The sequence below is a fragment of the Cebidichthys violaceus genome, unplaced genomic scaffold, assembly GCF_023349555.1.
Source record: "Cebidichthys violaceus isolate CVI_PGR_0920_01 unplaced genomic scaffold, fCebVio1.0.p SCAF_19, whole genome shotgun sequence".
In the NCBI taxonomy this organism is placed as follows: domain Eukaryota; kingdom Metazoa; phylum Chordata; class Actinopteri; order Perciformes; family Stichaeidae; genus Cebidichthys; species Cebidichthys violaceus.
The window spans coordinates 5,603,722-5,627,915 of record NW_027176361.1 but is presented as its reverse complement, the minus strand read 5'-3'; the positions used below and the strand labels follow the sequence as shown (position 1 = coordinate 5,627,915).

The window sequence follows — 24,194 nt, the reverse complement described above, 5'->3', positions numbered from 1 at the left end:
GACAAACCTGAGCGCTAGCGTACACAGATAAAAGCGCTCAGGGAGAAGAACAGGTGCTTCAAAGCAAAGTGAGATCTCAAGTGGATTTCTTTGATTAAGTCTCTGCTCTGTTTTTCTCCCAGATTACTGTTGGCTTGCAGAGAAATAAAACACAGCACAAAGAGAATGCCATTTCTCTAAAGAGGGAAAGAAGGGCAAGATGGACGCGAGCCAAGCCGTATCTCCATCAGCTAGAGAGGTTCACTAACAGGTGGCGAGTGGTTTGAAAAGAGAGTTTCACTTGTCTCACTTTCAGGTTGGTGGTGAGATGGGTAAAATATGGCCCAGGATGCAAAAAAAGATGCACATTCCACTTTGAACACAGATGTTGAAGTTTTAGAAGAAATCTCCAGGTTTGCGTTATAAAAAGCATAATCAAAGTCTTAAATTAGCTGTGCTGTGTGCAATATAGCAAAGTGGAAAAGAGAAAAATAATGACATAAAGACATATTTTAAATTGATAATTTTTATTTTAGTAAGTCTTATAATTCTACAGTATAATGTAATGATATTGGAAGATAAATTAGATTTACACGTGTGTGATCAATCACCAGGGTACTGCGGTTCATAATTTACTGTCCGGCTTGATGATGAAAAAGTGCTTTGGTGACATTAAAAGGAACAAGGGCGGGGAGAGGGAGTCGTCACAGATGGTGATGATTTTCTGCTCCATGATGGCGACTGAATCTTTATGTCAAACCAAATTAAATAGGGATACAGATTAATCTGCAGGCAGAGCTACTGTTGTGTGCTCTCAAGTATACATTTTGCAAATGGCCTAACTGACTGCAGTCAAAGCAAGATTGTTCAATTGTTTTCTCAGTTAGCTTCTCACAACAAGCGACGACGGGGTCGTCACAATCATTTTGTTTTCGTCTCTGAAATTTAACTTTGATTATTGCTTATTTAGTCAAGAATATTTCATCTCGTAGAGAGATATAGTTAGCTTTAATGACATCAAATCAGTAAATTCTTAGAATGGAATTGGCAATCTTTATTACTTATAAGCTTTGTTTTAACAACATTTGATGATTAGATTGTAACATGTGGCAGGCTCTACAGGATAGCCTACATGTGGCACAAGTTATTGAATATTATTGAAAAACATTGAACAGGTTTACTGATATGCAGTAATGGCAGCTTGTTGACTTTGCTCACAACCCACTTCCTCTAAACAGACGCTAAGAAAAAGGAAAAACCAACATCATAAAAACATTGTTTGGCTTGAATTCATGTCATTAATAGCCCACACAATTCTGTTTGTTACATTTGGCTTTTTTAATGGCTGTAATTCTTTTACATGGGTTTTGGAAAATAAATTGGGTTTAGATAAAAGGGACATTCATTTAAAGCCCTGGCAGTACAGTTTGTACATCTGCTTGTTTGAAAATATTTCAGTAATTTGTTAGTGAAGGAACCATTTTGAAATAGTCTGAAGAAATGAAAATGCAATACGTACTAAATTAACAAACACACAAACAGAATATAACTTTAATAATGCATACGTTTAATACCTTTGACAGAATATGGATTTAAATCGAAGAAAATGGGAATGACAATGAAGCAAACAACATGTTGGAGCTTTTGAGTCCCAACTGTCTCCTGTTCGGTTTCCTCTCGTTAAGATTTTTGCCACATTGCAGATGGTCACCCCTCAGCTGAGCCTGTGTGTGTGAATCCTGTGTGTGTGTGTGTGTGTGTGTGTGTGTGTGTGTGTGTGTGTGTGTGTGTGTGTGTGTGTGTGTGTGTGTGTGTGTGTGTGTGCCTGCTTTAAAGTGAACCACATCAGTATTCCTCTCACTCAGGAGGAATTAGATGCAAGAACACTGCTTTTTCTGCCAACTTTGATCCCAGCCCTCCCTTCAGGACCAGTAAGGTGGACAACAAACCACACTCGTTATAGCTCGTTAATGGACCGACTCAGAGCCTCGGGCAGAGTGCACTGGGTATCACATGCTTGGAGTGTTATGTGCAAGTTTAATACGCATCTCAACCTTACTAACTTTATCCACGCTCTCAATGCTTTAATCAATTCCTGACTGCAATAGAGAATAACTAACAAATTAGCTCACCCCTCGGATTAAACGATGGTCAAGTTTTAAAATTTGTGCGATAACGAGCCGACCAGTAGACGCTTGAGTTTACAAGAAGGTGCTTGAAAATAATTACACTCATGAATAATGGTTACTGCCACGTTTTTTTCCTTTTTCAGTACAGGCATTGACTTTGAAATGCCATGGAACATTTATCTTCATTATTTAAAGATCTTCATTTTAATTGAACAGGATATGAACATGTGACATTAAGCTTTAATGAAGTTCTGTTAAGTCAATGAATATGAACTTACTTCAGGTCTTCAGAAGCCCTCGCCTGGATCAGGGGAGTTTCAACTGAATGCCCAAACACGGCACCTTCCAAGCCTAAAAAGAATGTATACTTTTATAATTCATAAAATGAGAGCCAAGCTAGTGTTTACTACAGCTTGGTATTCAACCTCAATGCTTGGCAGCCTCTAAAAACGGCATCTATAGTGCCGTATAAGAAACTATCCAAGGGTGCTGGTTTGTTTAATCTGGTGTAAAAGCTGTCAATCAAACCTTGGTATGGACCAACTAACCAAGACTGAGACCCTTTCCCTCTTTCAAGCCGGCTCTGGTTTCCTTTGAAATGTCTTTGTTCGGTCATTTCGGACAGATTTCTCAGACATCAGACGATTATAAGCACATTTACCTGTGACAGTGAACTTCTGTGTTGTCATGATGACCTCCTCCTCATTTGCAGTGAACAGCAGTTGGCTTCCGTCTTTACTTCGTACCTCCAGCCTCTGGCACTGGGCCTCCACGGCCTCGGGTCCTGCAGAGCGGGAGACATCCAGGTTACTAGAATACTATAAACACTGATTACACCCAAGTGAGGTAATGAAAAAGCATTAAAAGAACAGACTTCCACCTAAAAAGTTTTAGAGTCTGCAATGTCAACAATAATGTTCTTTTTGTAACTGGGGCTGTCAAATAAAGGTTGCCTTATGGCTTTGCAAATCAGCTTTGGGAAACTATGTTTGGGCATGTAAGACTATTAGCAATCCGAAATACTGTGTAGAGTGCTTGCTCTGCAAATGAAAGGCGCCTAACAAAGCTGGATCAGCCATGCCTTTACGTACAATGGATGGAGACAAATGAGTAATCTGGTGAGGAATAATAATTCTTGTTCTCCAGACTTTGGTGTTTTTCCAGATGTGAATGCAGAATCTTTTAACGTCTGCCTTTGTCGCGCTCTCCTCCTCTCTCTTCCATTAATCCACGGGCTGCGGCGGCGGCGGCGGCTGGGGAATTTAATTACTCTCGCCAAGTTTCGTCTAATTTCAGACAAAATGCACTTTCTACAAAAGCAGGCACTGATTTTCTGAGGAAGGTCAAGTGTGTCTAAAAAGTGTCATATCACCAGTCTTGTCAAATCAGTCTCAACTTACGTTGGCTGAGATCAATAGCTATTAATGCTAATAAGCAGGTCGTATGCTTTCCAGTGGTCATTAATCACGTAAATGACTTTGGTAATTTGGACTGACTGATGGTTGAAATAGATAATAATAAGAAGAATCCATTGCCCTTTTAATAAGAGCCTCAAAGGTTAGCATCTGGAAGACACTACAGTCTTTTCTGAAGGCACAGAGACGATTAAAGAGCATTTAAAGATTAATTGTTCCGCTGATCTTGATTAAAGTCATTAACAAAATAGGACTGATCAGGCAATTTACAGTCAGGGCTGGATTAATCCAAGATCACTTTTTAATAAGTTGTACATAGAGAGAGAGAGAGAAAGAGAGAGAGATAACGGCTGAACCAAAGTGTAAAATAATACCCAGACAATTACATTAAATGAAACAAAGGCAAAATAAAGAAATAAAGAAACTACCTTCAGGCCACACCTCAGACAGTGATGTCACAGCAGGTGTTTCCCATCAGCTGTCTTAGGCACTTATGATCTCAAATAAAACAGCTTCCAACTGGACCAAGTGTACGGTGGTCATAAGTGGAGACTCACCCACTGTGAGCTGACCGGTCAGCTGGCCTTGGTCGTTTCTGGCGTTCAGCGTTACATTCTTTTCTGACCCCAAGACCAACAAGCTATCCTAGGGGAAGCATGGATGTGGAAGGAGAGAGAGACCGAAAGAGGGGGAGAGAGAGAAGAGAGAAGAAATATGTTATAATAGGATCTTAACTACCTTTAGCAGTTGGGGAAATATTAGCTGAATGAATTCTCCTCTTACTTGTTTTCCTCTCATTATGCCACTATCTTAAACTTGGGTCTTATTTTTGTACTTTTCGATATTTTTATTTGGTTTGGATAACACTGTATTCAAGTAATAATTAAGATCTACTAATCACTACAACAAAGTCCAAGAGAGCAAGAAGGACAAGCAGTCAAACAGGTTGTAGACAAGCCAATAGTTCAACCAGATTATCTACTCCAGTTGCGTTAAAATAATTCTGCTCGTCTTTATTAAATCTCCACACTTAGCAACTTCACTGTACATACCATACTCTACGGGTCCACATGTGTATGCACACACTGGAGGTATACAGCAGTGTTTGTGTACATTACTTCTGTCTCCCAAAAGAACAGAAGCAACTGTGAAATGTTAGCATTGAGATAATAGTTATGCCGCAATGCAGTCTACCAGGTTTAATTAACTTCATGCGCTCCCAAAATAAGCAAATTAATAAATTGTAGCACATTATCTCAAGCTTGTGTGGTGTGCAACTTCGCAGAGGTCATTCGGGGTATTTTCATTCCCTCCTTGCTCCTTCCCAATACAAATGTGCATCATGAAAAGGAGTTCTCCGGGAAGCACAGCCTCATGAAGAAATTTGAGTTCTTGATTCGAAGCATCCCTTTAAAGATTTCGGTCTTAAAAACGGTTTCCTGAGGGCCGTGACTGGGACGCTGGTGCTCTGAACACGTCTTTGAGAACCCATAAAAAAGGCTTTTTAGTCTCTGCGCCCGTTGAGGAAGGTCAAGTGCAGATCAGAATGAATGCACATAAATGGAGCCCGTTGTTGTAGGTGCAGTGGGCCCCGTCTGCCTGAAAGATTATCGTGGCTGCTGTAAGGCAAAGGATGCTTCCCTGCATACAATGAATAGCAGCAGCATGGCACACTGCTTCGATGGACTGGTCTAAAAAGCAACCTCATATGATGGTACTACCTTCCTGGGAGCGAGCGAGTGCAAAATAAAATGCAGACTTTAAAAACACAGATAAAGAGCTCTGCTCAGAATTTAAATGTAATCCTAACCAAATATTTACATAAATATATTTGAATTTTAATTATTTTTGATTGTGCTAGAAGCTAATTTGCATACTGAGCTGAACCAATACATATAATGAATTTTAAAAATTGTCGAGTTGAAAGGCACGCTTATTACGTCTTCATTTTCCCCATCCAAATATCAAATATTGCAGGCAGGCTCTTTTATATGCAGGGCACAGGCTGTTTTGGAACATGTTTTCTGGGATACTTAATTTTGTTATATATTAAAAAGGCCCTTGTATTTCAATGTAATACTGTAGCAAGCTTGGATGTGCAGGTCTCTGGGGCACTGCTGCAAAAAAGCTTTGATTTCATACAGAGACCGTTAAACACGTGGATGGCTTTAGCCCTCATCTGCAGACTGCTGCTTACAATCATGCATCGCCAATGCAAGCAGGGGAGACTCGGTGAGGGAGAAGTTTCACTCCAATGAAAGATATACCTGCATCTGATGCTATTTATAGATCAGTCAGGGTCTCCGGAGACAATAAGGAGAGCCAACAGGCTGAACAGCAGAGATTTGATTAACTCTATCTGGGCACTGTGTTGCCTCAAACAACATTGTTTCTCAGACTGAGGCTGAGTGTCTAATTCAAGGCAATTCTAAAGGCTTTATACATCTCCTTTTTTTAAATAAAACAACAAATTGTTACTGCTCATATGTTAGACAGTTGTCAAATTTGACCTCGACAGAACCATCACTAATGAGGTGAAAATCAGCAACGCAACAAGAAGCCCTAGCTGGAGAGGGTCAGAAATTCTGGGAGAATTCTGGAGACCCATATGTGGAGAAGTTACATCTACTGTACTTTGCTGGCCTTCTGCCTCCATTCGTGTCCACCTGCTGTCTGCATCAGTGACCTTTAACCGTGTGCAATCAAATCAAAGGCCAAACAGGCAGCCGGTTTTGTTTCTCTAAACTAAACACATTCAAGGAGAGAGGAGGAACTATTCACTGAAATCCACTCCTGCAGTTCTTTCAACCACGATTGAAATTCACTGGAATACATTCATTTACAAAACAACATATCTAAGTGGACTGGCCTCTTTGGTAAAAAATGCATCTGCTCATCAAATCTAATGTGACCTCTGTTGTCCTCAAGTAGCAGCAGACATTATTATTCTGATGCGTGTGCAAAACAGGAGCTATTCTAAGTCAAATCCCAGGACTTCTTTCCTTTGTGTATTCCCTTCAGGTGTTTGCGGAAAATCTACCTGAAATCAAAAATGCATTAGCTCAACAAGATAAAATGGGAATTTTGCAAAAAAAAAAAGAAATATTGTATACTGAATAATTTATCCTCCATTAAACTTTAAAAAATGGAAAGCTTCCAAAAGTAAGAGAAACAGTAAATGTATCAGCAGCCAGTTTGTTGCAACATATCCTGTTGGACACAAACAAGAGTCGAGTGTGACAGATTTGAAAAAGTATGAAATTACAGCCACTTTGTTGTGAAATTTCAAGCGTCTAACTGATTTCATCTGCTTGGAATTATAGTTGTATTGTGGCTTTCACACGCATATTCGGAGCCAATGAATAATAATAATAATAATAATATTGTACAATAAAATGCTTGAAATTTGACATTAAGGTCGTCCTGTCTTTTTTCATGGTTCTCGTATTGACCTCTTCTTGCCAAAGCCTTTCAGGTGTGCGTGTTGTGTGCTGTCTGTAAACGCTGACGGATGGATGGATGGATAGATAAGCAGACATGCATAGGGGAAGCCCCCAGGGGGAGGAAAAAAAATAATCTACGAAATATTCCATTCATCCATCTGCCTGTCAGACTCGACAGGCAACTCAGCGGACTGAAAGCGGCTGCAAAAAGAGGCCAACATAGGTTGTGATCGAATAGTCAAAAAAATTACGACCCGTATCTTTTTCCAACCTCTTTTCCTTGACCTCAAAGGAAAACTTCACGAGGTCAAGAAAAATGTGAAAGAAAATGTGTAAGGCTAAAGGAAAAAAGTAAGGATTCCTGTCCAAAACAGAATCACATCTCCAAAGAAAGATGTTTTCAACGCATCCAGAGTACAATTACAGAGCGACGGCAGATGTTTGACGGCAGAATAGTGAGTCGATTTAAATGTTGCTGCCGCAAGGAATTGTGGGATGTCATTATCTCTTTTCCTTTGGTAAAGGATGATCCAGTGTTCCCTATGGTAAAAACGATAAGAAAGAAACCATTGAAGCACATTTCTTTAGCATTCACAGAATTCAAACAGATCTTATCATGGCTGCCACTTCCTACTCCCGGGTCAGACTGTTCTACCCTAGCCATATTCACACATTAAAACAATCATATGTTTGAGTGTCTGAAGTCCATGTTACACTTGAACCTTCAAGCAGGAGTGCCACGCAAAGTCCACAATGTCAGATGTGAAAGCGACAATGGCGCTCTAATTTTCAAGTCTTTGAAATCAACTCCGCACTTGAAATTTCACCTACCAGAGTCGCATTGATACCAAGTCAGAAGTCTGGAGAGGCGGTCGTGACCGCCTGGGTTCATACACTGCAGAGCACAGCAGGCAGACAATGTGAAGCATCAACACTAATATACGGTTCTGGAGTGCGAACGGTACAGAGTGAGATACATTATATAACCCAGAATACAGTCTGTACAATAGTGTGGCTGGGTGACATTATCTAAAAAAAAAAGCTATTATGATATCAAGTTGTGATTTTACAATATCATTATACAGTGTATCATTATTAGGTCTGAGAATTCATCCATAATACTCCTGAACGCCAACTGAATTAGGTCCATAGCATAGAGTAGCAAAAACTGTTGCCGTTGATCAGATTTTCTCGATCAGATTTGTAGTCGTGTTATTTAGTCTTTGTTTGATGAGGATAATTAATTCATAATTTAGCTCATTATAGATTGTATTTCATTCAGTTTAGTTCTTGTACAGTAAACTTATGTTATGACATTAAACACTAATTATTAATGTTAAAACTGTACCAACTGACTTTTTAACCACTTGGTGCAGACTAATATTTACTTTCATTTTAAGTTTGTTTCAGTTTCCTCCGACTCCCAGGGGAATGATACGGCTCTTTAGCTGCTTAATGCTCAATTATGTTCACCGGCTAGTCGGACTTAGTCTGTCGGCTGTTCAGTGCTGGGTGTGTAGCATACAGGGGGTGACCGTGAATCAAAGCAGTCAAGTAATGCGCTGTAAAACGATTAGCTGCATGATGCTAAAGTAGAGTTGAGGAGCTAATTCTCTGTGGGTTTGTCACAACGAGCGACCCCTTTCACATTACAGTAGTCATTTAATTAAATAATTACTTTTTCTATAGGGTAGATTGAAGTATCAACATCAAGTCTCATTTTGTTACCAGTAACAAAACTTGGCTATTTCATTGCCACTGGTGTAGAAAAAGGTTTAGCAAAACTGTTTTGGGATTCTCACTGTGTGTGTGTATTTGTAAACGTGGGTGGCGAACTGCTGCATAATTGCAGTCGTATATAAAGTTATTTTTGCAAAATATCAATGCAAAAATGATCTGTAATACACAATGTGACTGCAAATGGCCTATAAAAGTGTTTGCACAACTCCCGAAAACCCATTTGCTGTACTGAATGCATTTCTTTGTTTTGTTTTTACTTGGCAGGGATTGCAAGCGACGTAAAGCGCTTGTGCAAAGTTACCAGCACTCATTTCACAAAATGCTACCGAGAGCGCTGATTCAAGGAGCTGCTTAGCCTGTTATTTGCTGCCAGCTATCAAAGATCCTGCCAAAAACACTGAGGGAGTTATTTCCACTTGGTATTCACAGATTATGGCTTCAGTGACTGCTGAAGATTCAAAGCACTGATTGATCCAGGAGAAGTTAAACTAAAGCTACTTTGAGTTCGGCCTTGACAGCAGCTTGGACTCCGTGAATATATAAAAAAAATAATAATCGTACTATATTTAACTTCTGGGGCGTACTACGGAGTTCACTGCCGTTTGTGGTAATGACTTATTGATCAGAGGAGGTTATCTGACTGGACAACAGCACTGCGGTGTAAACTCATTGGATAACCATAATCCCCGCTCTCGCAGTGCTTGACATATTTTCTCAGGTAAGAAATATCGAGTGACCCACAGAGATTTTTGTCCCGCAAATATCTCTGCTGCCAGTAGATAAGGGGGCCACTGCACAGCCCATCTGTAAAACAAGACTGTAAAAATGTCTGTGGGTGGTATTGCACCGGAGAATGAAATATTAGCTTTGTCCAATGTTCGGCTTGGGCGTCTGCTATGGCCTTGAGGTGTTTGCTATTGCTAAGCACATGACTGTTATATTTAAATCAACATTTAGCTCCAACGACAAGATCAAAGAGCACGAGGGGGCAATTTCAAGTTGTTTCTCAATCTGCTGTGGCAAATTGTACCAACTATCGAGTCACTTCCACCATTGACGTCCCTCAAAAATCTAATTTACACGGAACACCAGCTTCCAGTGCTTGAAATTGCTTTCTGCAGCATGCCTAATCACTGAAAAAGAGGATGATCCAACTGAGCGTCTGTGATTCGTGTGGGAGAAGAAAATTTGGATCAACTTTGCACTGGAGCCGTGTTGGTTAATCTACTGAACATCAAAGAGGAGGAGAGGGAGGAAGGGAAGTGGAAGAGGGGAATTTATCGTGTGGGTTTGATTGGAAATCCAGCGGGGGGACTCTGGTCCCTCTGTAATCGTCTGTAATCTCCTGTAGGTTTGTATGTGGCCTGAGAGGAGCTGAGAGGCAGCCTATTACCCATCTCCTGCTGATGGGAGGCCCTGATAGTGCACTGTTGGAGGATGACAGGAAATGAGGAGGAGGAGGAGAGGAGCACAGGACAGAGAGAGAAAGAGTGTAATCTCTCCTATCCAAGCACAAATATAAGGCAACATCAAAGTATCGTCAAGTCAGAGCTCCGAGGGAAGCTTCCCTTTGTTGCAAATTAATTGATCATAACTTCAACATTGTGAGATCAATACCCATTTGTCTGCAGCTTTGGAGAGATCGTTCAGTCGATGGTAGTTATTCTTTGTTTATCAGTGCAGCAAAGCATTAACCAACAGGCAAGTTTAAGCTGTTGAGAGGCGCAAAGGAGGCAACTTACCCTTCTGGACTGGATCTCGTTCACGTAGAGAGGCAGGAGAAACTCAGAGATTCCCTCCAGGCGGATCCCATCCTGCTTCAACTGAAGGTTTCCCATTCCATCCTGCAACATGATCATGATCGTCAGTGTTGTGATGATTTTCTCAATTTATTTAAAGGGTTACAGCTTCTCAAATGCAAAACGCATTGAATCCCGCCGTTGCTGAACTGCATTAGGAAGAGCAGTAGCGGCAGCGTGCCAAACGGGTTTGTGGACAGGCAGCAGCGTTGAGTGACAGGCAAGAAGTAGGACATGACATCGAGGTGACACCGCCACAGACACTCGGTGGTGTCGGGGTGACAGGCTGCATGCAGTGGGAGGCGGAGTGAGAAGAACCCGGCTAATGTGGCAGGGAATGTTGAGAATATTCATGGTAATGACAAAAGAATCCGATTCATGCTCATGCAGATTTACTTTATTGTGGAAACAGAGTTTTATAATGACATTGGCGAGAAGACTGTATTTAACATGGATTGATCATGTCTGGCTGATCTCCAGTCAGCTTGATAAGGTTAGCATCGGCCCTATTAGCTACCTGCTGGACCAAATCGTAGCATTTTTCATTTAGCCACTTTGTATGTACGCTCACTGCTTTTAGAGTGCTCAGGAAATAAAATAATGAATAAATATGTATGTATGTATGTATGGGTAGATAACAGGGCTGATGCTTATCAAGCTGACTGAGTATCAGCCAGAGTAGTTCAGTAGCAATATCTAAGTTCTTTTGTAGAACTTTTTTTTTTTTTTTAAATACATTTCTGAAAGCTGTGAATTGATTTAGAATCTTAGAAGATAAAAATCTTCATTCTTACAGGAATCATCCCCCCCCCCTCCCCTATTGTAGATAGATAGTAGTAAACAAAGTTGTACCCTGCCACACCACAATGAGCAAAGTAAAGTTCGACAGCAGCTTTGTTAGGACCGAGTGAACAGATGGGCCCTGTGGGATGCGTTGAAAGAGTCCATAGTGCTAGCTGCACAAATGGATTGAGATCGTAAATTATAGAGGCGGAGTAGAGTGAAGAGAAACTCCATCATACATGATAGAGAGCCAGGATTGGGAACAGACGGGAGGACAAAGTCAGAAGAGCAGAGGAGGTGGCTGGGGAGAGTGGACTTATTTGTACTCAGCAGCCAGACGTTAAAGTCCCTCCTGTGCTGAAGTGGAGGCGATGTGCTGGGTTCAGCCAGACGAGTAGGAGGGAGGCGGGACAAACAGGAAAACGTTACAACACTCCGGTCGGGAAGTGCCAAAGGCCTGAGGATGAGTTCCTCAGCATCAGTGAAAGAAAATGAACAAATGAAAGTGTAGGTCAAAAGACATGCAAGGACACCCTGCTGTCCTCAACAAGCAGACAGAGGATGTTTTGTGAATGACGTGGATCTGCTTTTTCACATCTGAGCTTTACAAGGCTTCTGTATGCTACGTTCTCATCCAGTGCAGAGGAGGTGAGATGTCAAAGACGGTGCAAATACTTTACACTTAACCCAGAAAAAAACTTAACAGGCCTTGTGACTTGACTGAGAGAAGTCAAGAGCGAATGAGTCACACATCCAGGGGCGCTTGTGAAATGTTTTCTGTCCACACAAACAACAACAACAACTGGTAATGGATGGAACAGGTTTGGTTTTTGAGCAGGAATTACGAGCGAAGTCAACATTTTGAGCACATAAAAAGGCATTCCATGTTTATTAATGTGCTTGCTGTTAATTGTTTTGTCTTTTGCATGACATCTCAAAGTCCTCGGAACCTTTTGGAGGACATAAGAAATTTTGGAATTTGTACAGCGTGGTGCAGGGATGACGTATTTATGTAGGCCAACCCCGGAGGTTTGCACCACATTAGTTTCCTCAACAAAAAGCCAAAGGGATTTTGTCATTGAATTTGAAATACTGCAGAAAATAACGTGAACCCCTTTTTATGATTTTTAAGTAATAAAATAATATTAGGCAATAAATGAACTACACCAAGGTCGCGTGAGTATACACAGCAAGGCTGTAAAGGCGGAATAGTCAGCATGATGACGTTTTATAGTCTCATTTAGCCATTTGTTAGTGTTTTAAGTCACTTCATTCATTCATAAGAGGGGTATCTACTGACGTGTTTTATGTTGTAGAAAAATGTTTAGGTCTCTTAAGCTTATGGAAACCACAGACCATATTTCAGGCATCTCACAAAAAAAAAAAAAAAAAAAACATTCCAAAGACCCATTAACCGGAAGTGCAAAAATGTAATATCATTTCCAGGTTTTAGGACTCATTCCTGCACCACTCTATTGTGATCTCCATCTTAAATTTCTTAGCCAAAGAACATGAAAGTAACAGAGTGATTTACAACACTTCTAAACATAAAAGATCAGTTCACAAGATATGAGGGGTACTACTGAGTCTGCAAAAACAGTTGTGTAATGTCTTTTGTGGGTTCTCTAAAGTCGAAGAAAACAACCCTGGAGACTACTGGGCATTAGTGTTAACATTGAATTTCATTTTGAGGTAAATGCCAGCGGTGGTGCATTAGTAGCCATTCTACTAGGAAACGATGCTCCGATTCCAGGTCATACAAGCATGACCTATAATCCCAACAGGACGGGCTGTAGTGGCACCTGTTTTCTTACTGAGCTGCCTGGGTCCTGAGAGATGGGGAGCAGCGAAGTACATTTTCTGGAACGACACCAACAGCACTGATAAGGTCTTTTACTCATGACACAGATTGATGGGAGGCGAAGGAGTAGAGGAGTGATGGCAATAGTCAGGGGACGCATCAGTCACAAAGGGAGGATGCTGCCACCGCTAGTATCTTGAAAAAAATGGTAAATTGTTTTTGCATTGTCTCTGGAAATGTCACAGGAGCTCGCAGCATCTGTCTGTTTGGTTTTCGTTTGAGCCGGTCTTTGCTGCCAAGTCTTTTCTAATTCTTTATCAAATCAACATGAGACAAAGCACACATCGTGAGATATGGTGCCTGTAACACTTTCAAATGGGTCGACATGAATAAATTAGGCTTTGGAATAAGGTCAAAATAGAGAAATTAAAAATTTTAAAAAATTATACCGGATCTACATACAGTAAAATTATGAATGAATGGACTTTTCATTAACCTCGAGACTATAAGCCATGCAAAGTAGTTGATTGACATTGTCATTATTTTCACACAGTATTGAGACTAAATGCTTTTTATATATATATAGAAAGTACTTTGTTAAATTTTCGGGCCTCAAGACACATTTCCAAATTGCTAGGCATATGGTTGTATTGTAATAAAAGTGAAGAAGTCTAGCTATTCAGCATTCTTTGTTGTAAGTCTAAGACTTTGAAGGAATTACTAAACTGATATTTACATTTCACAAATATAGTTTCTTTGAACTGCTATCTTTTTACAATGATGGAAACGTCATTGGTGTTTAAATGCGTTAAATTCACATCAATACATTAGAGGATACATTTCCTCTGGGTTTTCTGTTTGGGCTTCTGCAGTGTGTGTCCTTTTCTTTGTCTAGCTACGCAAGCTACTGCTACTCATGCTTACAACCCAATAACTCTTGTATTAATTCCCCAAAAATTACACTGAAACAAAACATCTCTTTTGTTCCAGGGGACTAGTTACTTTTTCATTTTTATTTATCAAGCAAAAATGCCAGTTACAACCTCCAGCTTGTCAAATGTAAGAATTTGCTGCTTTTCTTTGTTTTATCAAATTGCAAATATTATTTCTTTGGATTTTAGAATACTGATGAAACTAAATGAGCAAATAATTGACAGCTCTAGGAAGTTAACTAACTAACAGACTATTTTGCCGCGCTGTACTCACCACTGAGAAGTTCATGACCTTTATGATCCAGACGGTGAGGGCCACGTTAACTATCATGGTGACCAAGAGCAGCAGCAGAAAGAAGTAGAGGCATCTTTTCCTCCAGCCGTACAGACCCACTGGGTACACGGCGTCACAGCCCGGTCGCTGGAGATGCAGGGATTGGGACGCGAGGATGAACTGCTCCTGGGTAATCTGGAAAACAAACAGAGAGCAGCTTTCCCGTTAGCGGCTTTCAGGAATATATTCACTATTGTTAGTGATTATTACCTTGCAAGCACCACTAAAAATGACTCTGGGCTGAGGCATGGATGGGTAATCCTACAATTATTTTAGAAAAGTGGTGCTACTGCATAAAGAATTAATAGTGAGAGCAACGCATATACGCAAGCTAAGGTGAAACATCCAAGCTTGGCAATTAAATGGAGTGATAAGAGGATATTTCGATCTGTTACGCACTGGGAACTGATTTATGACATTTTCTAATGAGAGTTGCAGCTTAATTTTGTTTGCAACTTCTGTAATGACATGCCCTCGAACACCGGCCATACACACTTTTAGAAATTGAACCAGGAGCAGGGTAATTCATCAAACTCTGTGCCTAAAAGAAAGTGTCATTTGGGTGACTTTATTTTATTAAAAGACAGAGCAAATCAGAGAGTGCTTACTCTGGAAAAAAAACATGGTGGTGTGTTTATTTCTGCCGGAGAGGGGGAATCATCAGTCAAGATTCATCGATTACAGGTTAGCTAGGGAATAACTGGCCCAGAAGTGGAGAATCTGTTTGCAATTCTTTGTTAAGTCAATAAAATAAATATGCAGGCAAACCTAGAAACTAATGAACTAATTGTAGCAATTCATATAGTTTACAGTCCTGAAAAGCAAAGCCCTTGACATTTCCATGACTTAAGAAAAACACATCTCTAAAGTCCAAGTCTTCATGTAGGAAATTTGACATTACGAGCAAATCACAGGCTGCTGCTCTGCCACTCAGTAGGAATGAAAACAGGAGGTGGATTACGAGAAAAGAGGGTCAATTTGGTGCCAGAGAAATGTTCTCCACTCCGGCTGAGTAACTAAGTGCCTGCCAGCCACTGGGAAGCTGCTACATGAGAGCTCTGATCTGAGATCAGAGAGGATGATGTCTGTCAAGTGCGGTCATCCAGGCGAGGGCGAGCGGGAGCTGTTCTCCAGCCGATCGTGACCGCGGGCTGACAGTGTGAAACTCCCCATCAGAGGCTGCGAGGCTGGTTGAGCTCTCAACTGTTCTGTTCAGCGGCTGTTGGGATGAATTCATACTGCCTGCCATCACACACCTCCCCCTTTACAGATAATTAAAAGAGCAAAGCACTTGCTGGTACAAACCAAGTTCAAATGTCCCGCAGCAGCAGTTTTATTATGTCCAATTATGTCAAAGATTTTTTTTGGAAAGTTCCTCATACTTCCAAAGAGCAACTATATATATTCAACTTGTCAGTATAAAACAAGTTAATTGCATGAAACACATTGCAATTTTGACACACCTGCGCACAGTTATCCCCAGTGAGACCCCAGCAGTGTAATATATGCATTACTCAAGTCAGAATCCAGGCCCCGCGTGCTTTATTCACACGCAGCATGTCATTAGCATCGGGCTCTGATGGCAGGTATCATCAGATAGTGCGTCTCCGACAGCTCTCATTAACTGTGGCAGAACAAGCTAAGAGTATTTAGCTCGGCAAGCTAAATGCTCTTTTCCAAGAGGAACTAAATGACTTGACCCAGGTTTAAATGGAGGCAGAAACTGTACCCTGTGCTCCTGTTCACTCCACCAGTTCAGATTGAACTGCACTTCCCTTGCTTACAGAAAGAGCAACGCTGCAGAAAGTGTGTTTGAACGACCAGGACACAACGAATCTCAGCCTGTGACGGGACAGATTATTGTTGCAATAAAGCAATATCCCTTACAAGGGTGAGCAGGTAATGCATTTTGGTGATTACAGATCCCCAGACATTGGATTTGGTTTTGTAAAAACAGTGAGCATCAAGCTGCATGTGGTGTATCAGCTGGTAAACAGCAGGGGCCAGAAATAGGCATATGTCCCTCCGGCTGTCCAGATGACTTCATCGTTTAGTCCAACCAACAGTACAAAACTTAAAACAATATTAATTACTTTAATGTTAAGAGTAGCAAATTATGGTATTTTTCCATTTTTGCTTGAAAATGACTTAAACGATCAGTCAATTATCACAATAGATGCCAATTAACATTCTGTTTATTAACTATTGACCACACAACCAATCGTTGCAGCTCTACTTTACAGGATCTATCTAGAGTTGAAACAACAAGTTGATTACATTTTTTTTTTAAATTCATATCCAGCTTGTCCAATGCAATGATTTGCTGCCATATGTGAAGCTGAAACTGAATATATTTGGGTTTGGATTGTTGGTTGGACAAATCACGCTATTTGAATATATGGCCTTGGATTTGGGGAAATTGTACTGGCCATGTCCTACAATTTTCTGGCATATACAAACTATTATTAATTTTGTCAAGAAAATAACTGGCAGATTAATTGATAATGATTACTACATTCCTTGTGACAGAAGCCTATATTTACAGATCTTTCCCATAATTGTTCCTTGGAAGGACATGAACGATTGGACAAACTCTAAACCAGAACAATAACAACACAGGATAAAGGCCTTCAAACATGGCAGCCTCCACTCCCTTACAACTTAATGCACTCTTTAAGTGAACATTTCCTTGGATGACCAATCATGGTCATTTCTGCCAGCGGTGGCAGATGTCTCACAAATGGATGTTGTGACTTTGCAGCAAATACAAATGACCCATGTCGCCGGCCTAGAAATGTCAATGATTCCAATCTAACCAGTGATACAGCTGAGGGACAAGAGCATGATGGGAAGCTCTTACACAAAGGCTGAATACAAACTCTCAATGCAGTGTGTCAGATTACTTCTTCTTGTTTTACAACCACAACTTTATCTCCAGTGAAACCATACACTAAATATCATCGACACACTTCTAAACTCCTCACAGACACCCAGAATGTAAAGACACATTTAAATAACACGGACAATTAAAAAAATAAATCGTTTAGCCTACAGCCATGGCCCCTGCTGGACAGATTCAGTCTATTTTCAATCCACTGTTGCTAGGGGAAACATCAGCACTTGTAATTTCTATGGCAACCCACTGTTCCCAACACTAGTGGATCCTGTGATTTCTTTGCGAGACTTTTAATGCATACATTACCCCGGTGGAGTCATGCCTCCTAAAGCTTGGCTATTCACAGAGCAAATGGAGGAGTGCATAGCGGCTGGCATTTTGTCAATCCGTCATCTCGGCATGCCGGTCACAGCGGACTCTCACAAACAAGCTGGACTGGACTTATCAAGATGTCCAACGGCAGCGGGTGTGAGAAACAACTTTGACTTTTCAGAAACAAAATATTGATTACAAAGTGAGCGGTGCAGGCACGTCACACCATGTTGAAATGACTCCCATTCATCAGTTCATGTAAGCTTTAGTAGGTCTGACAATCAACACTTATGAAAAGCATGGTTACGCAACTGAAGAATGTTTACTGGGTATGACCACTCCAAAACTGTATAATTCATATTTTTGCCCTTTTACTGTAGTAACTACAGAAACAGTCCTAATAATAATAATAATTAGGAAATTGGAGCAGTGGTCAGTTAAAGGTCAATGCAGGGACAGATGGACACTTTCAGTTTGCAGCTATGACGCAACTGTCTGGCATAAATAAGCATAAATCTCTTACCCACCTTCATTTACTCTTGAAACAATTATCAACAAACTACCAGAATCCCAAGTAGTTAAACTGAGGATCGTTACATCTAATGAGACCGAACTGCTCACAACTCATGGAGCAAAAAAAAGGAACTGCACTCGTGAACACTGGGGCCGTTGAGTCCATCGCCCCGTTTCCTGCATCCGTGATGCCTGCTGCCAACTGCACATGCCCCATTGTGTGTCCTCATACATGTTGCTAATACAATTCAGAAGTGGTTTCGTGAGATCAGGTGGAGTTTAACACAATTTGATACGTCTTCACAAACTAAATAATGAATCCGATTTATCTTACATTGCCTTTCTTCTTAAAACACGGTCCTGAATCTTGCTACATACTGTATCATTTAGGACTTTTCATGGAGCTGCTTGAAAGCAAAAGGGCATTCTGCTCCTTATTAAGTAAACCATGTTTATGTACTTGGTTAATTTTGTCCAAGAAATGTGATTCAAAATGATAGTGTTTTGTGCCCCAGTGGCTGAAAACAACAAATTAAGCTGTACTGTTGCCAACAACCACATGAATGTGCGCACAATTAGAAGTCTGGAACTAAGAATGGTTCAACGCTGAAACGTCCAATCACAAAAAGGTCTTTTCTCTGCACTCAGGCAACCAAGATGAGAAAAATGTTTCCAGTCCAACAATTACCGAGTCCACAGTCCTCATCCAAAAAGGCAAAGTCTAGACAGTTATGTAGTGGTATAGTATGCTCAAGACAAATGTCAACAGATTATCACATACAGATGTGTCTGAAATCTTCTCAAAGCTACGGATGGTTTACCACCTGGGGGGGGGTCCTCAGAGCTTTGACTGCAGACGTTACAGCTGGATCCAGCCAAAGCCGGCAATTACCCAACAGTCCCCTACCCACTGCCAGCGAGCCTCATCTTCACCAATTAGCGTAGAGGGTGATATTCTACATGCTGTTTTGATCAAACAGTGACGTGCTGCGGAGGCAGCAAAACGCAGCTGAGAATCCCCTAATGAAAGAAAATGAGACATTATTAATGCGCGATGGTGTTAATCAGCAAATCGGCTGGCGCTCTCACTCAGCGGTGCCACAGGGCCGCCTCAGCTGGAGGTAAGAAAACATTTGAGATGCACTAATGACTGCAAAGCTCGTGCTCATCCATCCTGCGTATGATCACTGTCCGAACGCTGAGGCTGCAGCAGAGAAAAGGGATGGACGCAATAACGCTACAAGTCTGTCATACAGTATCAAAGCACCTATTCATTCTGGTTCTGCTGGCTTTTTTTAGTTTGATAGAAAGCCCAATCAAAGAGGCGGAGAAGGCCCGTATGCACGACTGTAACTTGGAAAACCAATTACACTTCTTAAATGTGCTGCTCAAAGCACTGATGTAACCATTTCATCATTTTGTTGATGAGACAATCAAGCATGCGAGTGAAGGTGCTGCTTGTCAATAGTCGCTTAGATGTGAAATCCAATTTTGCAGCTCCATCATCTCTGGTGGAGTTACAATAGCAGCCTTCAATGGGTTCTTCTTCTTCTTCTGCAGTGTGGCTGCCCTTTATGGATGGGTGGCGGGAACACTTCCTTCGGCAGCAAGCAACTAAAAGGTAAGCCCACAAGCAAGCACCAGACCGGTGGGGATCAAAGATCTCCGATGAATCCGGCGCGCAAAGAAAGGTCACAGCTGTTCAATCAGAACATGCAGCCAACAAGACTGAACATCACAGACGGTTGGCAGAGGGCTTTTCAGAGAGAATTTCTTTTTGCCGTTGCATGCTTTTGATGACACTTTCGCAAAAAAAAAAAATTAAAAAAAATAAATAAATAAATAAATAAATATATATATATATATATATATATATATATATATATATATATATATATATATAGTGTTTGGCAACACAGAAGTGTGCAACAAAGCATCCCTGGCACCTCCGGCCTTTGCCTCATTGATTAACGACGACAGCTGGTTTTGCTAAGTCTCTAAATGTTTGCAGCTCCTTCCTCAGTGTTGATGATGGCTATGGCAGAGGAAGAAGACGGCAAACTGCTGATGTCAACAGACAGACACTTCTCCCAGAGTGCACTAGATTTCCTTGCTAATCCCTAGCAAATCCCTGGGGAGAGCAACAGGGCCGAGTTTGGACATCAACCCCACTGGCTTCATTTGCATTCATCAGTCGAAGTGCCAAACTGAGCAGCGCATCCTCAACAAAAATAATAATAATAATAATAATAATAATAATAATACCACAAAGCCATCTTTACAAAAGCCCCCCTCTATTCTAATTACAGAAGATAGTGGATCCTTTAATAACCACCTCCCAGTGATTCGAAGAAGAAGAAAAAAGCACAAACATGACAAATTAGCTGAGAGACAAAACTTGCATACTTGTCAACAAAGTGGGAAGTGCTGGATCAGCTCAGAGTCAGTGGTGCGATTTTTTAACCGATAAGTATGACACAGACGCTGTGCGCGCGCGTGCGTGCATGTGGCGGGCCAATAGACTGGACTCGAGTGCACAGCCGAACAGTAGCTCTGCTGTGTGGGGTTCCGACGCCGAGCTTCCATGCACTGCAGCACGGAGACGAGACGCACACATACTGTACCCAGATGTTATACTGCCTCCTCTGCTAAGAGTGGAATGATAATGAGGAAAGCATGCAGGCAGAATATTCATAGGCTCATAATGCACAGAATATCAGCTGTACGGAGCAAGACATATGCGAAGAGACCACTGAAAGACAGTTTACGCTCCTCTTTAATTAGCAGGGGTTTCAACGGAATAATTACATGAGTGGGTGCACCTGTTGCAGAGAGGACTCGTGTCGAAACTTGAGTTTGGACCGCTGAATAAAACAACGTTAACTTCCCTGCTGCACGTGAACTAGTCGACATTCCGCCGATAAACTGTCAGAATGATATCAAACGTGCACCTTTTTTTTTTTTTTTTTTAAACCATTGTTCGCTTACCTTAAGCGTCTCTATGTCGAGAGTAGCCGACTGCTCCATGTTTCAGTCTCATTTGTCCCACTTACATATTTCCACAAAGTTGAAACAAAGCTAACCGCAAGAAATTCAGCCCCCGGTGCTGCTTGTCAATAGTCGCTCCACTTAGACGTGAAATCCAATTTTTGGGGGGGATTTCTGCAATTCCTCACTCCCATTCAGTTAAAAAAATCAAAAGGTTTAAACAAGTCGGAATTGTTTTTTATCTGCACACCAACAGTACTTTGTAGGTATTTCTGATGGACCGTAACTATTGACCGAAGAAGCCACTAATTAACACGCGCAGGTACGGACGTTGCTTCTGTCCGCTGCTCTCTTTGCGTTTAGGGAGCTGAGACGATTCGCTCTCCTTCGGAACTCAACAACCATCAAGTCAGACAGAGTTAGCAGTGGTACTTCCGGTACTTTCAAAAATAAAGATCATGAAACCGAGCATACGCGTGCATCTCTTTAATATCACTTTTTTTGGAGATGTTATTGATCTGCACACCCACACAGGTGTTTCCATTAAAATGCTGATGAGGATCATTTGTTATGACATACATTTCTGGAACAGCTACTCAATAGACCTTATGGTGAGTGTTTTTTTTTAACATGTATTCAGTAAATTCTCTTAATTTTACGTTTTGAAGTCCACTTGTGAAATTAAAAGAAAATGCGCTCATTTCATTACCTGCTAGTAACTCTCGCTTCCCTCTGAGACAGCGCTCCAGTGTGGCGTTTGACTCGAGAGGCTGGCTGACCTTGGCACTGCAGCTGAGAGCGAGGGAGGCAGGCATGTGTCAGCAGGCCTGCTGGGGTGCAAAGCCTCGCTCCACTCCACTTCCTCATCCTCCATCATCGCCCTGCGGCAGAGACGGGCTCGTTTGGTAAGAGCCATGATGGCATTCTAACAATAGCTCAGCTGCCTTGTCCAGATGTTTTTTATGCTTCAAAGATGCACTATGAAAGATTTTGTTTGTGAGAATGCACCTGTAATGTCACTCCACAACAGAAAAGCGTGAGTTAAGATGCTGCAAGATTCACCTCATTTGCCCAAATTGCATAGTGACACACATTATACTGGTGTCTTCCTGCCAGATTAAGTGACAAATTGTATTTGATTTAAACTTCTAAATAATGTATTCCAATGTCTTTAGATCATGCATTCATATGATACATCGCCTGACCGTCACTGAGTGGCTCGACACAGCTGCTATGGTTACCGTGAATGGGAAGGACTGTGATACATGTACCAGGAAGAAAGCAAATAAATACCTTAAAAACTAAAAGGACAATTGCACTAAAGGCAAGGGCCTGTTATCATTGAAATGGCTCCTTGGACATTGTTTTGACACCAGAGAAGCACAAAGGAAAATAAATGATGATGGACTCACTGACTAGACCAAAGACAGTCAAGGTATTCTACTTCTTAGCTTTTCTTCTCTGCTTTTATCAACAGTAAAACATGAATGCAGCTCTGAAGTCCTTCTGAATACATGTCATTTTTTTGTACCACAGCATTTTACATTCTGGCCATGCTTTCCTGCAGAGTGTTTGCCACTCAAAAATGAATGCACTTGGTGACTTCTGCATATGGCGATGTCATGAGCATACCTTCTATAGGTTAATAATTGGTTATATGGTTAAAGAACTGATGTGGAGTTATCTTTTTTTCAAGCTCTCATACCTTCATTGTCAGTGTGAGAGGTAAACAAGATTACTACACAAAACTAATCCAACACATATTTCTTCATTTAGTTTTGAGAACTTACAAAGAAGGGAAACTTTTGAATTCAAGTGTTAGAATTTCACTGTGTCTTATGAACATTTTAAAGTCTTGCATATCCTTATTGTTGCCTTTTGAAGAGACAGCACCGGCCTGTACTGCACTCAGTAGAACATTGAATAAGGAGAGAAAATGACTGGAGACATCTTATACAGGAACCTGGTGAAGGCTGGATCATCGCAGGAGTTTTCCTAGACATAGGCAATTCTGACAGAAGTGGCACAAGGCGAGTGTTTAAGGAACGTATATTATTGTAGCCTGCTGCTGCTGCGCAGTCACAAACAAGCACACATCACAAGTCTTCTGATTCTATGTCAAAGCTGCCATCGAAACACTAAATCAATGTGCTAGAACTACTGTGACTGTCAAGTCTCTACATTATAAGCAGCTGATTTTAAAGACAGTTGATGTAGTATGTCGGTAAAATGTCATAGCATGGTATGCAATACAAATTGTATGTCTTAAAAGTTTCAAAAAAGTCAGAGAGAAGTCATAGTGTATGGAAAAGGTCATACAAACAACTTCATTTATTAGAAAGATTTGTCTTTTCATGATCTGTTATTTCTCAATCATTTTTATTATGGATACAATTAAAGTCAAAGAGCTGGAGAGACCAAACACGTTTTACATTTGTCATTTCCATTCAGTCACGTATGGCTAATAAATGAATTCCAGTGCTGGAAAAAAAAATCAATCATATTCTGGGTTATTTAACAATGACATCACAATCATAATTTCAAAACATACAGATCCTGTGCTAAGCAGTACACAGAACACAGTAAAAACCATTCAATGCAGTTTTTAAACCGGTAACAGAGAACACATCTCTACTCTGACAGTGATGATTACTGTCTTTATAAGTATAGTGACAATGACTGGTTTTATTTGTATTGTTAGTGATCATGTGTACCGACACACTATCAAAAAACTCCAGCTGTGATCAGCTGATCCGCCTTCATCAGAAACCCACATAGCTTAACGAGACGCTTCTTGCATGCTTTCCTTGCTTCTCTCCATGAGGGACAAAGACGCAAGTGAGGGAAAACGGGGATGCAATGAAGAGACATAGTATAGCTTGTTGAAAAAAGTGAAAGTATAGTATGTCAAAGTTAGAAGTGTGCCGAAAAAAGTCTCAAATAGACACTCGTGAAGACTTAAATAACCTCTGACCAAGAGTTATGAATATGATGCTACCTGAATGAACATTAATGCTGCAGAATGACTCAAATTTGTATTTTACCCGAAGGAGTTACGCCATCAGTTTTGGCTCATCTGGTTAAAATGAGTAATTTGTGACAGGTTCAGTATATAGGGTCAGAAATTCAC

General features: G+C 40.9%; 1 protein-coding gene across 1 annotated transcript in view; it reads right to left on the bottom strand.

The window, feature by feature from the left end:
* LOC137874595 (zeta-sarcoglycan-like) overlaps positions 1 to 21,402 on the bottom strand; it is a 28,747-nt gene extending 7,345 nt beyond the window's left edge. Inside the window, exons 1-6 of the mRNA XM_068713361.1 lie at positions 21,065 to 21,402; positions 14,296 to 14,490; positions 10,449 to 10,550; positions 4,081 to 4,168; positions 2,770 to 2,892; positions 2,387 to 2,459 (exon numbers count right to left, since the gene is read on the bottom strand). Of these exons, the coding sequence (XP_068569462.1) occupies positions 2,387 to 2,459; positions 2,770 to 2,892; positions 4,081 to 4,168; positions 10,449 to 10,550; positions 14,296 to 14,490; positions 21,065 to 21,103 (620 nt within the window). The 5' untranslated portion in view covers positions 21,104 to 21,402. The remainder of the gene's footprint in view (positions 1 to 2,386; positions 2,460 to 2,769; positions 2,893 to 4,080; positions 4,169 to 10,448; positions 10,551 to 14,295; positions 14,491 to 21,064) is intronic.
* Positions 21,403 to 24,194: the final 2,792 nt, after the last annotated feature.